This window comes from Agelaius phoeniceus, chromosome 10, assembly GCF_051311805.1.
Source record: "Agelaius phoeniceus isolate bAgePho1 chromosome 10, bAgePho1.hap1, whole genome shotgun sequence".
NCBI classification, from domain to species: Eukaryota; Metazoa; Chordata; class Aves; order Passeriformes; family Icteridae; genus Agelaius; species Agelaius phoeniceus.
Window position 1 is genome coordinate 10,981,096 of NC_135274.1, and position 16,139 is coordinate 10,997,234.

The 16,139-nt window shown below is 40.4% G+C and overlaps 1 protein-coding gene across 5 annotated transcripts in view; it reads left to right on the forward strand.

Annotated features, from left to right (window-relative positions):
- Window positions 1–16,139, forward strand: part of NYAP2 (neuronal tyrosine-phosphorylated phosphoinositide-3-kinase adaptor 2) — a 135,790-nt gene that overhangs the window by 80,905 nt on the left and 38,746 nt on the right. For all 5 annotated transcript variants that reach the window (XM_077183873.1, XM_054639691.2, XM_077183871.1 and 2 more), the window contains one exon: window positions 962–2,059. In XM_077183873.1, the coding sequence (XP_077039988.1) occupies window positions 962–2,059 (1,098 nt within the window). The remainder of the gene's footprint in view (window positions 1–961; window positions 2,060–16,139) is intronic.

Sequence of the window (16,139 nt, forward strand, 5' to 3'; positions counted from 1 at the left end):
TTTGTTTCTGAACAAGTTTGTTGAGTCTGCTTAGGATAAAAGCTGACTTCACTTAAATATTTAATGAGGCATTTTATTAACCCTAACATTTAATGAGATATTTTATTAGCTCTTTATGCAAAGTGAACAAAATGCAGTTTGCATGAGTTTTCTTATTGTTTTATTCATAAAGGATAATTTCCAAGAAACCCTTGACCTCTCATTTCAAATTAATTTCATCACCATGTTTTGATTTATAATTTCAAAGACAAGGTTTCTATAAGTAACCAGTGTAGAAAGGATCCAAATCTCTGAGATACTTTGTTATTCCTTGACCTCACAGAAATCTCATTAAGAGATTAACTAGATTCTAACAATATAATAGAGTCCAGATAAATCACTAGAATTATCCCAACAGCAGATTTTACAGTTTATGTATGAGTATTTTCCTTCTCTGTTAGTGCTGAGACAATTGTGGTGCTTTATGCAAGAAGTTACTATAAATAAAAAGGTCTTGATTCATCACTTTGTCACTGCAGAGTTACCTCACTGTCATTCCAGTATGACTGTCCAGGACCTTAACTGTTCTCTTGGAGCCAAAAGGAGTTCATTTTGATATTTAGCATTATGTTGTTCACAACTCTTTGGGTCTTTAAAATCCCACAGTGATATTTGAAAAGCAGAATATTTAAAAATGGAAAGTCCCCTGTCCCAAAGAGTTTGGGAAAGAACAGATGTCTCGGAGGAAGGGAAGTGTTCACTAGTTACTTAATCCTGGAGTGCCAAAGCATTCTGGGGGAAGTCTAGGAGTGTTTTGAATTGAGTGTTATTTTTATAGTGTTCTATTGATGTAATACCAGAGATAACCAGCAACAAGCTGGTCCCAGGAAATCCATTCCAGAATTATGGCACTCTAACAGAGACCCGGTTGACAAGGTGTGTTACAGGCTTCTGATGAGTTTGTGTTCTGTTCTGTTTTCAGTGTCAGCCAAACCAAGACCTCACAGTGATGAGTACACAAAGAAGATTCCACCTCCTAAGCCGAAACGAAACCCAAACACTCAGCTAAGCACATCTTTTGATGAAACATATATCAAAAAGCATGGCCCTATGAAAGCAACCCTCACTAGGGATGCCTCGCTCTCGCAGGTCAGCAGTCCTGCTCCAGACACAGAGGAAGAGGAGCCTGTTTATATTGAAATGGTTGGGAATATTCTCAGAGACTTCAAAAAAGAAGAGGATGACCAAAGCGAAGCGGTCTATGAGGAGATGAAATACCCTATATTTGATGATGTAGGCCAAGACTCAAAATGTCAATGTGAATATGACCATCACACTTGTTCTTCTCAGTGTGCTACTCCCACAGTGCCTGACCTCGATTTCACCAAGTCTCCAGTGCCATCTACTCCCAAGGGCTTGCTTTGTGACATACCCCCGCCATTTCCAAACCTGCTCTCTCACAGACCTCCACTGCTGGTGTTCCCACCAGCACCAGTGCAGTGTTCCCCGAATTCTGACGAGTCTCCTCTAACTCCACTAGAGGTCACAAAGCTTCCCGTCCTAGAAAATGTGTCTTACATCAAACAGCAAGCTGGAGCTTCTCCATCTTCACTGCCACCTCATACACCAGGCCATCAAAAACTGGAGAAAGACCAGACAGTATCTCATGGAACTAGCACCCCTGGGCACACCTCCTCACCTCCTCATCCTTCTACCTTATACAGAACACAGTCTCCACATGGCTATCCTAAAAGTCACTCTGCCTCACCTTCTCCTGTCAGTATGGGTAGGTCTCTTACCCCCTTAAGCCTCAAAAGACCTCCACCTTATGACTCTGTACATTCAGGAAGTCTCTCAAGAAGCTCTCCATCAGTGCCTCATTCTACAGCCAGAAACACATTGCAAGAAGGAGGGAAGATGGTCAGTGTGTCAGTCAGCACCTACGGGTCATCATCTCAGAGCAGCTCCCGCTCTCGGACACCCACCAGTCCTCTGGAGGAGCTAACCAGCCTCTTCACCTCAGGAAGAAGTCTCCTGAGGAAATCCTCCAGTGGCAGAAGATCTAAGGAACCTGCAGAAAGTAAGTCCTTGATGTCATTTTTCCTCATCTTTGTGTAATAATATCTGCTACTCTACTTTTCTAAATCAAATGCTTGCAAAAATTAAATAACTCAGAATTCTGAATTCCTTATGGAAATTTCCTGTAATGAAAAGAAAAATTGTTATTGCTTTAGTCTTCATATTCTTATATTTCTAAGGTTTTTAAGTATCCATACTGCACTTAGAAGTAAAATTCATGGCTTGGTCTTGCAAAAAGAGTCAGTTCTCATTAATTTTTCTACAGCTGTAAAGGTTCCATGTGAGTTGGGAATCTTCCACCCTTGTCACATCCTTCCTTTTTTGATGTATGCTAAGCAGCTTGTAGCAAAATAACCAAACAGTAGCTGCTGAGGGTTATTTGCAGAGATCCACTGATTGCCCTTAACTTGGCCAGAAATCCTAGAAAATATGATGACAACCAAAGGTACCAGCTTAACTTTGGTTAAGCGTGGGGCAAAGGTTAAGTCTGATGATATTGGAGGGCTTTTCCAACCTGAATGATTTTGTGATTTTGTGTAAACCATTCCTATCCTTCCATGCTGTGCCATGGAATATCTCTTTCAGCTGGACTGGTGTAACTGGTTTGAAGGTTGTGTTGTGAATTTATCTGAAAACCATCATAACTTATAGTGCACCTATAAACCCACACAGGAAGAAATGTACAGAAGGAGGCTGTGCAGGAAAACCTTAAGCCACTATTCACTTGTCATATGCTGTGTCATAAATCAATGTTCCATATGCATTCAGGTTTGTACCATGTACACCATGTACTTCTGAGCTAGTGAAATATGGAAACTCCTTTTGAAATCAACGGGAGTCACATGTGTGAAAGCAGAACCAGGCACCAGTATTTCTGTTGCAAAAATGTTCCTGTTCAGTGGGTGTCCTGCAGTGGAAGGTCGTTCTAACACCTCCTGTCTCAGTGCAAAGCAGACTTGGGATGCTTTCTCCTCCACTCCAGTAGAATCTGTTTATGACTTTGAATTGTTGACACCTGCCTAATGAAAAAGCTGTCTTTGGAGAGCAGCTGATCTCATGTTTGTGTAGGTACTATATTATAGCTATTGACAGCTCTATGTATGATAAACTGCACTGGTTTATTCCTGATAAAAGAGAGTGTTCTGGTTTCCAGGCTACTGCAACACTGCGGAAGGGAAGTGAATTCCACACTGTGTTTCTGGTTGTGTTTGTGCCACTCTGTTGTGTCACCCATGGCAGTGTGGTCACAGCACTTTGGGGCATGCTCAGGGTGCTCAGCAGGACACCCCCTCTGGGTTTCCATGGGCAGAGTTGTCTGCCTCACCTCTGCAGCTGAGTGAGGACATGCCTGCCTGTAAGAATGGAGAAGCTTGGTGGCAATGGGCTAGGCTGCTCTACAACTCATCCCTCCTGACTCACTGGCTCCACTTCTCCAGCCTCAGTGTTATTCTTATTTATCTCTGTGCACATCAGGAATAACAACTCTGCAATCAGAAGGGGAAGGTGAGAATAGAGTTAGCAAGAGAATACTAGTTGGTGCAGCAGTTTGCTTAATTTGACTTTAGTATTTTCGTGGCCTGTAGTCATTAATCCTGTTTTATGGAAGTCTCAGCTCCATGTTTTAGTAGGGTTTCATTAATTGATTGCAGTAGTAAAACTACAGTAACACTGGATTTGTGTGCTGGATGGAAGCAAGTTTGTATCTAAAAGACAAGATGATTCTTGTAATTGGGAACAATTATGAGGGATGTGATCTGACATTTATAAATAAATTCAGTGAAATGCTAGGAAGATTTTGGCAGGTAATGCCAAACATTATTAAATATGCTTCCTTTTCATAAGTGAGCAGAAATCCCCTGTAAATCCCATTCTACACTAGCTCTACTTTGTGAGGTTTGTATTCTCACCAGTGTAAGCAAGTTTGGAACCTGGAGAAATTCCTGCTGTGAATATTGCAAGTCTGGAAAATTTCAGCATATCTGTGCTGCTGTCTCAAACCTATCTCCAGTATATGTTTGCTATATTCTGAAATTCTGCTTGACTGAAATTGAATGCAAAATTTTCCAAGGACTTTTCACTGATAAATTTAAACTAAATCTTGCCCTGCAGATCTGTACCAAGAGGAGCCTTGTTGGCCTCTCAAGGAACACTCTGTCTTTGTTCCTTAGGAAGTAGAAATGTGTTCCTTATTGGCCACAAATGGTAAGAACAAGAGAGATATGAAATTCAAGTTGTGTTCATTTATTTAAGAAAAACACATTCATGTTATAAATAGACAACAGTAGTGAAAAGACTCTGGAGTACAGCTGTGTTGAGTAAATGAACAGACTGCTCATCTAATCCAATTGTAATTTGTCTGGTATTTACAGTATGACTTAATCCTGTGGGATTACTGCCCTGAGCAAGAATCAGGTTTGTGTTCAGATATTGCAGAGGTAGAAGACACTCTAAGATTTATAGAAAACACATACTGGTCTGGCATTTTATGTCTTTCAATTCTACATTGAAATGATCCACCATAAAGAATCTAAATTGGGAGATTTGAGCATGACATTTGACCAGACAGCCACACTTACATGTCATGGTTTACATGGTGATAGACAGGGGAGGCTGGGCTACTCATCTGATATGGTAAGGAAACCTTGGTCCTTATTGTCCTGTTTTCTAAAAACCCTTTTGCATGCTTTTAACATTTTAAATATGTATTACAGACAATTATGAAAGTGGGGAGAAAATAACAAAGAAAAGTAAATTGTAAGGCCAAATCAGAAATGAAAAAAATATTGGTAGAACATTATACAAAAAAAAAAACCTACAAAAAAGTGGAGACAGCCCTACAGAAACTGAAGAAAGATGTAGAACATGAAGAATGTGAAACAGTGGAAAAGATAAACATTACTAATTGTCACTGACTGTTCCTTAATCCTTTCTGTGTTTGTGTGGGATAACATGACTGTGTGCCTTAACACTTGGGAGACCCCTGTGAAATACAATGTCAATCCTCAGAAGTTAGAGGGAAACTATTTAAAGGGTACCAGCACTTGGGCTGCTGCACTGTGCCCTTTTCTGAAGCAGCTGGAAGGTGTTGAAGGACAGCCACTCGATCCAGCTGTGTGGAACCACATAGTTCCTTCGTTGTGATTGTGCACACTGAGTGTCTGTGTCACCTGTGTCCTTCAGTAAAGAGGGATTTATAGAGGGAGAGGAAGGGAATGGTTTGAAGCTTTTTTGGAGCTGTATTTGCTGCTTCTGTCATTTCTTCACCACAGAAACACTCTGTACTCCATGAGGAGTCATGTGCCTGAAGGCATCCCCACATCCTACAGAGCAGGGCAGAGGCTGCTGTGCTTCTGCACTGGCTTTCAAGCTGTTGTTCCAAGGCTTTCTTTGTGAGATGGTCCTGTAAATCCTTGTCAGGACTAGCCTTTCTTTATCTATATTGATTGTTCCCATTTGTTAAGGCTTCTGTTTCCTCACAGTTTCCTGGGAGCTTCGTACCAGTTTGGAGTGGTTATTGCAAACATTCACCCAAATGAACTGCACAAGAGAGCAGTGACCTCAGCTGTGTGCTCTGACTCTGGATGAGCACGAGGTGTGAGATCAGAGCAAGTGATGCAGCTCAGGTTTTTGTTTTCCTAAGCTGCTCTGCAGGGCTTCAGAGCTGCTTTGATGTTTGCCCACGTGGAGTTTCACTCTTCAGCTTCTAGTCACATAAAGGGAGGAAATTCGTGAATGTGGTGCTTTGAAAGATCAGTTATAGTGATTGGAAATTGGGGTAATTATTAACATTTCCTGTTCCTGGCTGGTACTGAATTAAGAATCTAAACATATCAAATAGTGTGAGGAGAGGAGGGAGTCTGAAGTAGCTCAGTTGTTGAAAATGAGTTTAGGCTGACTTCAGGCAGCTGAGACTTAGAGTAGAATGGGGCCCTGAGCAATGTGATCTGGTGAATGGCATCCCTGCCTGTGGCAGGGAGGTTGAAACTAGATGATTTTTAAGGTCCCTTAAATCCAGGTCATTCTGTGTTTCTCAGTCAGCTTTGGGTTCCTTGTTAGATAGAGCAGTGTGATGGAGAAAAGAGTTTGGGAGATGCATCAAATGAAAATTCACCCCACGTGGGCCCATTTAACCTCTATTTTCATGCATTAAGTCCAGAATGAGAGGCACAGGGCAGGATTTCAGTTGATGTATTTAGAACAGAGTTAGGATGAGAAACACTGGCCAAAGCAGGGTGGGATTGGGATGGCATTGTGTGCATGCTTTCTCATTTGTGTACCTGCTCTGCCTCTGTTGTCCTGAAGAGGAAAAGCTTGCCTGCAAGATGAGGCTGGCCATGAAAACCATTATAGATACTTCATTACATCCATTGCTCAACTACTGCACAGCTGCACTGCTACACTTTTGGCATTAGAGACTATTTGAATACATACCTCATTTCTAACCTCTAGGTTAATATTTTTTCCATATCTTTATCCAAAGGGATGTCAGCCTAATTCTCTGTTCCTTTTTCTGCAATGTAGCAATTGATTCTATGAAGTATGAATGCTATATTCAGTCTAGTGAGACAGCTACAGCTTTTCAGTTATTCCTGAACCTTTGAGTCAGAGGTGTACTGATTTCTCCATCACTGAAGAAGCATCCGTTTCCATAATAGTAAGATTTTGTAATCTGATGAGCCATGATATGTGTGGGATTAAATGAGGTGAACAAAACAGTCACTTCTCATTTGACAGTCCTGAAAGTAGGTCTGAGAGCAAACACTTCATGGGAAAGTGCCAGAGGAAAAGGCAAAGAGAACACCAGCTTTGAAGAGAATGACATTTGACCACCTCTGGAGGGATATGATCTTACTTCAGTTAATTCCATTTAGTCAAACCCCAAGAGGCCTACCTTGCTGCATCTATTCCAACCTACCAAGATATCAGCAAGCCAAGGAGTTGCAGCATCAGAAACACTTTCTGCAGGTGCTCCTTGTGAGTGTATACTCTGGGCAAGAACTGTGGACCCCTGCACCCACAAAGGTGATGATCTGCCAGGGTCACCTGGGGAGCTGTGTCCTCCCCTGAGGGACAGGTCTGTTGGGGGCTGTGCCAGGCTGTGGGACAGCACTGAAAATGCCTGAAGTGTACACATGGGGATGACCGGATATGGTCAGCATCCTTCAGGAGCCAAATTTCTGGGGTAAAACAAGATTCACGTTGCAGTTCAGTGGTCTTGAGTGCTGCTTCAGCCGTGCCTGCTGTTGTGTTTCCACAGTAGTCCTGAGATCCCCAGCAAAGGAAGGTGTGCAGTGGACTAACTATTTTGGGGCTTGATCAGCTAATCCAGCTAGCTGTGGAGACTCTTGTTGAAGCTGTCACGTGTTCCCCAATTAGCAATCACAGACAATAATTGGAAAGAAAAATCATGATGTGTCAGTAAGGTCTTTCAGCTAAGCCTACAAAAGGCAGGAAAACATCATTTCACCTGGGCTCTAGTCTAAAGGGGAAGCAGTGAGCTGCAAAGTAAAGGTGCAAAGGGGAAATGTGTGGAAGCACCCATGGCAGCCCCGTGGCACCTTGCACATCCCAGCCTGATAATTCCATGCCACAGCTCCACCATCCCTGCCCCATTTTGCATTGCAGCACTGTAATTCCATTCTTCCTCAGCACCAAGGGTAATGTCAGGTTTAAGAACTTGTTTCTAATGGATAAATCAATGGACACCTGTTCCTTGATTGAAATATATGCTGTGTATTTACTGTCTTGCTGCTCTCACACAAAAGTGAGTATGGCCATTTTAAGGGCATTTAGTCATCCAAGTCATTGATGGTGGGATGTTCCTCCATGCTTAGGATGAAGGAATGCCTTTATTAGATGCAGTTATTAAAACAGAAAACAAGCATTTTGAGACAATATGCAATACATTTGTTAATTGGTACCATGGCATTGTCTCATCTTCTATTTCAGCAATTTAGGCTCATCAGGAATCCCTCCCGGGATTCTGAGGGTATGCAGAAGCATTCAAGAAGACATAATTTCATAAATAATTGCTCAGGTTTTTCTGGAAACAGCTGCTGTCTCTGATTGATGTATACAGATTTATTTATTCCTTCTGTTTATATTACTTGACTGCTTGATAAAATTTATTTTTCTGAAGAGGAAATAAGCTTGTAAGGGGTGAAAAAGAGATAAAGTAATTCTCTCTCTGTTATATTTCAAGTAAAAGATGGCTCCAGGTAAAGAAATGAAAAAGACTTTCTCTTTAGGTTTAACGTACAGTAAGATGTGAGTTGTCTGAAAGTTGTCAAAAATAGAGAGTGAAAAATGCCTTGAGTTCACTTACTGCCACCCAGTTCACTATATTGTAAATAAGCAGAGGAACACGTGCTGCACTTAAGGATGTGGATAATGATAATAGGTTCTCAGTTTTAAGTGCCATTGATTTTCCCCACTCCCCTGAACAGAGCTTTCTAAGCCAGAGAAATATCTTGACCTTTAGACCAAATCCTCAGCACTTATAAATCACTGCTTTTTATTTGAAATCGGGAGAGGTACTCCAGTTTATACCATCTGTGTCTCTGGCTTCAAGAAAATAAATGTGTCCTTTGTGACTAGAACAGCTTGTATTCAAAATGGTGCAGTGATACAGCAGGATGCTGAATTGGAGAGTTTATTGCCTTTCTGTTTCAAGCAGGACCACACAATTTATGACCAACTTATGGGTGCTCAATCTTAATGGCAAGAAATGCTTAATCAGGTGATGTTTTCCATAAGCATATATTGGCTTCAACAAAACTGCTAAATACATTTTGTTAAAATTTCCCACTGCAGTTTTTTCAGGGGATGGTGTGTCAGTGCAGGGTATCAGGTCCTATTGTGAAAGAACTAAGGAAAAATAAAAGGGAGGATAGGAATGGAAGTGTTTTGATTTAATAGAATGGTGCAGGGTTATTTATGTTTCCTCCACTCAGGAAGTTGGCGCAGACACATCGGATGAAGCGGCTGGGCTGGCAGTGCCAGTGGCCTGAGAGCATGAGCTGCCAGCTATTTCAGAACTTCTCTTTACAACCAAACATTGGGCCTGGAAATGAATCTTTTTCTGAATTAAGAGTCAGATTTTCTTTGCATTAGGATTCATGTGCATTTTTGGTTGTTAAGTCCTAAAAGTAAAACTAGAGATTATTAGTAGGAAGGTCTGTGTTTAGTGTAAAGCAGTGCTCATAAAGCACTTTGAACCCCATTTGACATTTTCCACAGGTAAGTGTATAGAGATAGCATTTAAGTCTCTTAAACCAAATCACAGGGAAGGAGATCACAGTGTTGTTTAGGAAAAGTAATCAAAACCATCCAAACCACACCACCACCCACAAACCAAAGGCTGTGAACTTTAGGATGGTGAAATACTGTACAAGTTTCAAAGAGCAGATCATAATAGTTTCCTCAAAATTAATCCCAAGAGAAAAAAACAGTTTTGCAAACAAAACTTATTTTTTATTCATTAATTGGAATATCTGCATCATAGCTAGAGGAGCTGCTTGAGGTCACTGTTAAATTAAATACTCATGCACACCAGCATATTATCTGAAAACTGATTCAATGGCTTCTTGAGCTGCTGTTATTGCATCTTTACAAGGGAAAAGGTTTAATGAAATGCCTTATCTGTTCTTACAGTGACACAGCTGTAGAACTTCTGCAATTTAAGAGAAGATGGTGGGAACTTTGTGGGGAGTAAAGGGAGGAATATGGTTTATTCCCTCACTTCCAAAATCTAATATCTCTGACTGCTATTTCTCCTCTTTATATTTCTTAAAATGGTTTTACCTTACTAATCTGTGTAACAAATACTGGCAATATCTTGGCCTGAGTGGTTTATCTATCCATTTTAAAAGGACACACTTTTTTTGCCACAACTGATTTGGTTCCCGCCTGAAAAAGTTCATTTTTTAAAGACCCAATCCGAAGGTCCCTGAAGATCTACTTCAGGGGATCCCACTATAAATTATGACAAGAGGGTCCTCTCTCTGTCCCAGGCTACTGTTCCTTGCAAAACCACTCTGTACTTTGGCTTCTAGAATGTTGCAGTGAATAATAGAAACACTGAGTAGTGAATGAACACATGATATGCTGCATATTTTTGTCAGTGTATTCTCTAATCTACCCACAGAATCACTGAGGTTGGGAAAGACCTTCAAGATGGGGTCCAACCTGTGACCAAACACCACCTTGCTAAACAAACCATAGACTGTCATTTCTTGGGCCCTTCCAGGGACGGTGATTCCATCACTTCTCTGGGCAGTCTGTTCCAAAGCTTGACAACTCTCTCAATGAAAAAGTTCTTCCTGATGTCCAACCTGAAGTTCCCCTGGTCCATTTTGAGGCCATTTCAGCCTTTACTTTCATTAGTTTCCTGGTAGAAGAGATAATATTCTGATAAAGGGTCCTTGGCTCTTAATGGAGGAGAGGTAGATGTGCTTCCCCTGAAATTTTCTCTCAACCTTCCAAGACTCTATCAGTAATAAGAAAAATCTAAGTGTTAGAAATGGTTTTATTTAGGTTGTACATGTAAATGATTCAAATATCAAACGATGAAATTGCTGGGGTGTACAAACATGCTAGGTATAGATAAGGTGAAAAGTACAGGAACACTGAGGAAATAATTGTGAGGATAATCATGCACATTAAAGAATCAGGTTCCTTTACATTCAATTTGATGTGAAGGTTCCCGTTCTTTTCACTCTTTTGAATAGAATTATCCATTCCTAATAATTATTTTATTGTTAAAACAGTAACATGCAATTAGCACTTTATCTGGCATTGAAGAATGAGTAAGGAGAACCATTGTTCTTGTAACTACTCATCTGCAAGAGAGAAGCTGTGTGTTTAATTTTACTGAAGATGGCAATTACTTTATTTTTGTGTGTGAATTTGAATTCATGACTCAAAAAGTACCTTCTTCCAGGAAATCTGTAGCTAGTTTACTGCTCCAGCAATGTTTGTGTGATTTGTATGTAGTTTGCATGTGCTGTAACACAGACACAGCCTTGTGCCAGCCACAGTAGCTGCTCTGCACATTTGTGAAGGCAATAATTGTAAGGCCTTGCAAGCACAGACATCAGCCAGAGCTGTTACAAGACCATCTGCAATTCTACTTATTTCCTCAATATCGGAAGTCTGTGCTGGCATGGCTTCACAGTTGCTTTGCTAGCAAGAATAAAACCAGTTCACAAAATCAAAGCTCTAATTAGAAAGTGGGGAGGGCCTAAAATAATTAATTCTGTTAAAATGCACATAAAGCCAGAATGACACAAAGGTTTCATCCTGAAACAGGGAGGAATCTTAAGCATTTACTTGCAGAGCAAAAATTTCTTGGGATCCTGACCTAGAGCCAGGCGTAGAGGCTGCACAGCAGCATTAGGTGATTGTGCCTGGCTCTGTAAGAGAGAGCAAAATTCAGATGAGGTCAATGTCCAGGAATTGTCAAGATCCTCTTTTACAGGTAACATATTGGACAAAACAAGAGCTGTGCAATTGGCATGTCTGCTCTAACAATGAAAGGCAAATTTTCTAATTCATCAATAAAGCAAGTAAAAAGAAATTTGTTAATGAAAATGTTTTTCATACAGCTAGTTAAACCCTAGACAAAATAGCCAGGAAAGAATTCATTTTCACTTCAACTTTGAAATTGATATTGTTACGTGCACATACAAAAGGGGGGGTTTTCTGTCCCCAGTTTCCACAATCCATATCCTTTACTATATCTTCATTTTTGACTAACACTTACTACTGAATCCGGATAAAAACATACTCTTTAGAAGAAATTAAAGTGTTCAGAAAATGGAAAAACCTTACACTCAAACTCCTGAAAGAGTTCAAAGGCTGTTTTTCAGCAGAAAACTTGACAAAAGAGTGTTGACAAGTTTAATATAGTCAGGACTTCCATGAAAGATTGATGTTTTTGAAGTGAAGCTTTGAAACATAAGGTCATGAACTTTCTACAAAACATTTTTCTTGAAATATCTCTATACTTCATCTCTTTTGGCTCACTCTTGCCTTATGATTTCTTGTCATACTGTGCTACGATGTGTGCAGGACCCATCAAACCATTTTGTCCTCATTCAAAGATCAAGAGTGCATTTTAAGGACCTGAATAACAGAATGAGTGAGAGGTGAAATGAATGGGGCTGAGAAGGAAAGCCTTCAAGTGAGAGTAGGTGCCATCCTTTCAAATCAAGTGCCAGGTAACAGTTGGACCACCTTTACAGAGACTCATTTTCACAGTTTCATTACAGGTTTCATTAACAGAGTTTTCTTTGATCATTATAGATTTTAGGGTGGGCATGGCAGTCTGTGCTTATGTGCAGTGTGTTGCTAATTAGCCCAAGGCTAATGGCAGTGAAACCAAAGTTTCACAAGCCTGCCACACTCAGACTTTTTAGGCTCCTTCTTCTACTTAAATCCTATCTGCTGCAAACAATCATAGACCTTATTCATACCCACCTGTGGGTATGAAATGTCTGTGCACACATTTAGTTTTTTAATTGAAAGCACAACCTGGATTATCAGCAGATCAGGGTGCAAAAACTTTGTAAGAGAAATGTTTGCAGCTCCCTATGATCAGCTAATCGGGCATGCTGATTGATATGATGCTCATATCAATCAGCATGGCTGGCTAGCCCCAGCTGATAACTGCTGCAAGGAAAACCCTTGCTCTGTTGAAGGCAATACCAGAATTCCCTCTGACTTATTGTAATTAGGTTTTTTGCCCAAAAAGGTACCAGAAAACAAAGGCTTCTGTTAAGATTTTTTTAAGTCCAAGTCACCAATTTCCAGCATTCCAAGGTCAGAAAGGAAAATGATAAAAAAGATAAGTGCAGTGAATGTCACATAATAAAGTGTTCTACCTAATTATGTAATTGTGACTAGTCTGAATTAAGTAGAAAACTTGTTAACAGACTGCCATTTGATGTACTGTTTAGTCCCAGGACACTGCTTTTCTTTGCTCTAGTAGTACACCTGTACAGTGCATATCTTCCAGATGTTGCCTCTTTGGTCAGATGATGGAGTTGTGATATGATTTGCAGCAGAACAGGCACAATTGAAAGATCAAGCACTGAGTGAATAATTAAGAAATAGTGATGGCCCTGTTGGAAACAGGGGATTGTCATCACTTCTGTAATATATGCCAAAATATGATCATCTTGGATCAGTCATAGAATCACAGAATTAAGGGTGGAACAGACCTCTAAGACAGTTACAACTGTCAGCCCAGCACCACCACCATTTCCAACACTAAATCATGTCCTCAAGTGCCATATCCACACATTTTTTGAACACTTCTAGGGATGAAAAATGCCTCTCCTTATTTAATAGTAAAAACAGGTTTTCCTTTATTTCAATCAATATACAAGAGGATTTTTCCTCTAACTATATGACATCAAATAATGTTGAATATGTCTTACAATGGTGAATTTTTAAAAATTTGTCTTTAAAGGGACTAATGCCACCAGCTGAAGTTCATTGGAACTTAAAGAATTGCATTCTATTTTTTCAACCAGATTACAAATTTCATAGTTTTCATTGAATATTTTTATTCTGAACCTTGGTTGATAAATCTATGGTATAAATGTTTTGCTATAAATCTATCCCTTTTTCATTAGTCTTCAGTTAGTTGTACTGTGACTTTCTCTTTTCCTGTCTTGTTTTCCTAAGCAGGATTGCACACTTAGCAGGTTTGGGACAGCCACAGAAAACCAACTAAATGCATTTTCCTCATCAATCCCTCTTCCCCTCCCTTGGCTGTCCGTAGCAGACCACTGTGATCTCCATTGGATTTCACCACATAAAACAAAAAAAGCCCTACACTGTTCACAGAAACATGCTTCATGGACACTAAGAAGAAGTTCAGCCATGTCTTCCCTAAATGTTAGATGGTTTGTGAGAATTTCAGGCTTTCTATTGATTTTGCATGGAACTAGGTCAGAGCTGCTTTTAATTGAACAAGCTGGCTGCTGCAACTCTTGCTTAACTGTAAAAAAGGGGTATTAAAAATTGATATGCAAAGCAAACTTCTGCTTAATTAGCAAGTGGGTGAAGTCAGAATTGACAAACCACTATAGTTAATAAAGATGAGGATATGGGTTTCATTGACAGTATAATATGCTCTTTTTTTTTTTTTTAATGGCTGAAACACTGAGCATTATCCATGTTTCTTGCATGTGATATTAATAACTGGTTATTTTTCTTTGGGAGACGTTGGGATAAATTTACACCTGTGCAGATCAGACAAAGCACTGCACATCAGGAAATCCATTAAAAGGTGGCTCTAATTTTAAATGTGTAGTAAAGGTAAATAAAAAGCCCGGGGTGCAGACAGAAGAAGCTCTGGGGCTCTCTGGAAGGCCCAGTATTGCTGTACATGCAGTGCCTGTGGAAGGGCTCAGTCAGGCCCTGGCTGCCCTGGAGCCAGCAGTGGCAGGAGGGACACTGGGACACTGTGCCTGGCCATGTCTCAGGTAGCACTGACCCTCACACAGGCGCTGGCTGCAGTCTCATCCTGCACCTGCCCCCCTCCAGGTGTGCCCTTGGGGTGCTCTGTGCTGCTGCTCCCTCAGCCAGGGCCACGCCTGCCCTGTGGCCTTGATGGTCAAGGCTGGAGGAGACCAGGAGCCCTGGCTCACATCTAAACCCCATCCTGAATGACTTTGTTTGCACCTGTATGTGACTGCTGAATTTTAGACCATTTGCTCCCCCCAGTATGTGAGTTTGAGTTCTGCCTAGAGTAATATATTATTTATTTAGGTTTATAACAAACAGAAAGGAAAAAAAGGAATAAATTATTAATGTATGGATTAGCTTATACATTTCAGCTCACATCTGAGAAAGATGGCAGAGAGCAGTCTTCATTTTAAGTTCCTTAAGACAATGGCTTTTCTTTCTTCCCCCAAACCCCAAGCAGTAATAAAGGTCCTGCCATTTATCACTTAACATTGCACTAAGAAGCCACCTGGACCTGAAATTAATTTGTGTTTAAGAAGTGGCAGACTGGCCACAGAGTTATACTTTGACTGATAGCTTTTTGGATAAGATGTTTTCTGTTGCTGTAATTTCAGTTTTCTTAGATCCAAGTTACATCTGACTCTGTTTCTCACTTCCTTTAGCATTTCCAAGTTTTCTAGTACCACAGCTCACGTGCCAGCCTTGCCTAGTGGCTAGGCTATTAGGGGACCTTTCCTAAAGGGGAGATTGTACATGCCAATTATCTGTAAAACATATAGTTTATAGGAGATTTTAACCATCTCATACTTTAAATGGAAAAGTCTGAGATTCAGGTGAAATAAATAAGAAAAACGCATATCTTTACATATTGAAATACTATGACAGCTGAAAGTGTTTGAAACATTTGAGTGCCTTTATGGCAGTTTAACCAACTGTGTCCATAAATATTTAAAACAGTGAATTATTTCTTGAAATTTACATTTTTATGTACCTTTTTTGTGGAAGAATTATTGAACAATAAAGATGCTTTCCACAATAATTTCAGCTTTTCAAAAGCAGCACTTGACTGCAAAAGGATTTTCTGGTGGCCACCATATGACTCAGTGAGCTCCCAGCATAATACTGAGCTTTGGTATTTCCCACCTCCATATTCAGGTTTTTAACAGCACAAGATAACCTAGATCCAGCCTATGTTTCTGCAGTTCCCAAATAAAAAAAATTAAAAAGAGCTGTGCAGCAGCTGCTGTTACCTTTCAGCTGTGTCTCTGTGCACATAGATAAATCTGACCAGTAAGAGTTCCTGTTTTTAGGATGGATCAATAGGGATAAAGTGGCCATTTAAGTCCTGCTGTAGCTTTTTTAAAGGGTTACTCTGTGTAAAATATCCTGGTTTGCTTTTCAGGGGATGATAAGATCCCCACCCCACAGGTAACTACAGGCATGTTCTGCCCTCTGCCAGCGCCTTGTGCCAGGCTACAGGAGCCAAAACATGGAGCAGGGAATGTGCTCCTGTGAGACACAAGCATTTGTGCCACTTAGCTGGCTCTGTGGGGCTACATTTGCAGCAAGGAGTAGTTGACAAGATAAAAACATCCAAGTGGCTG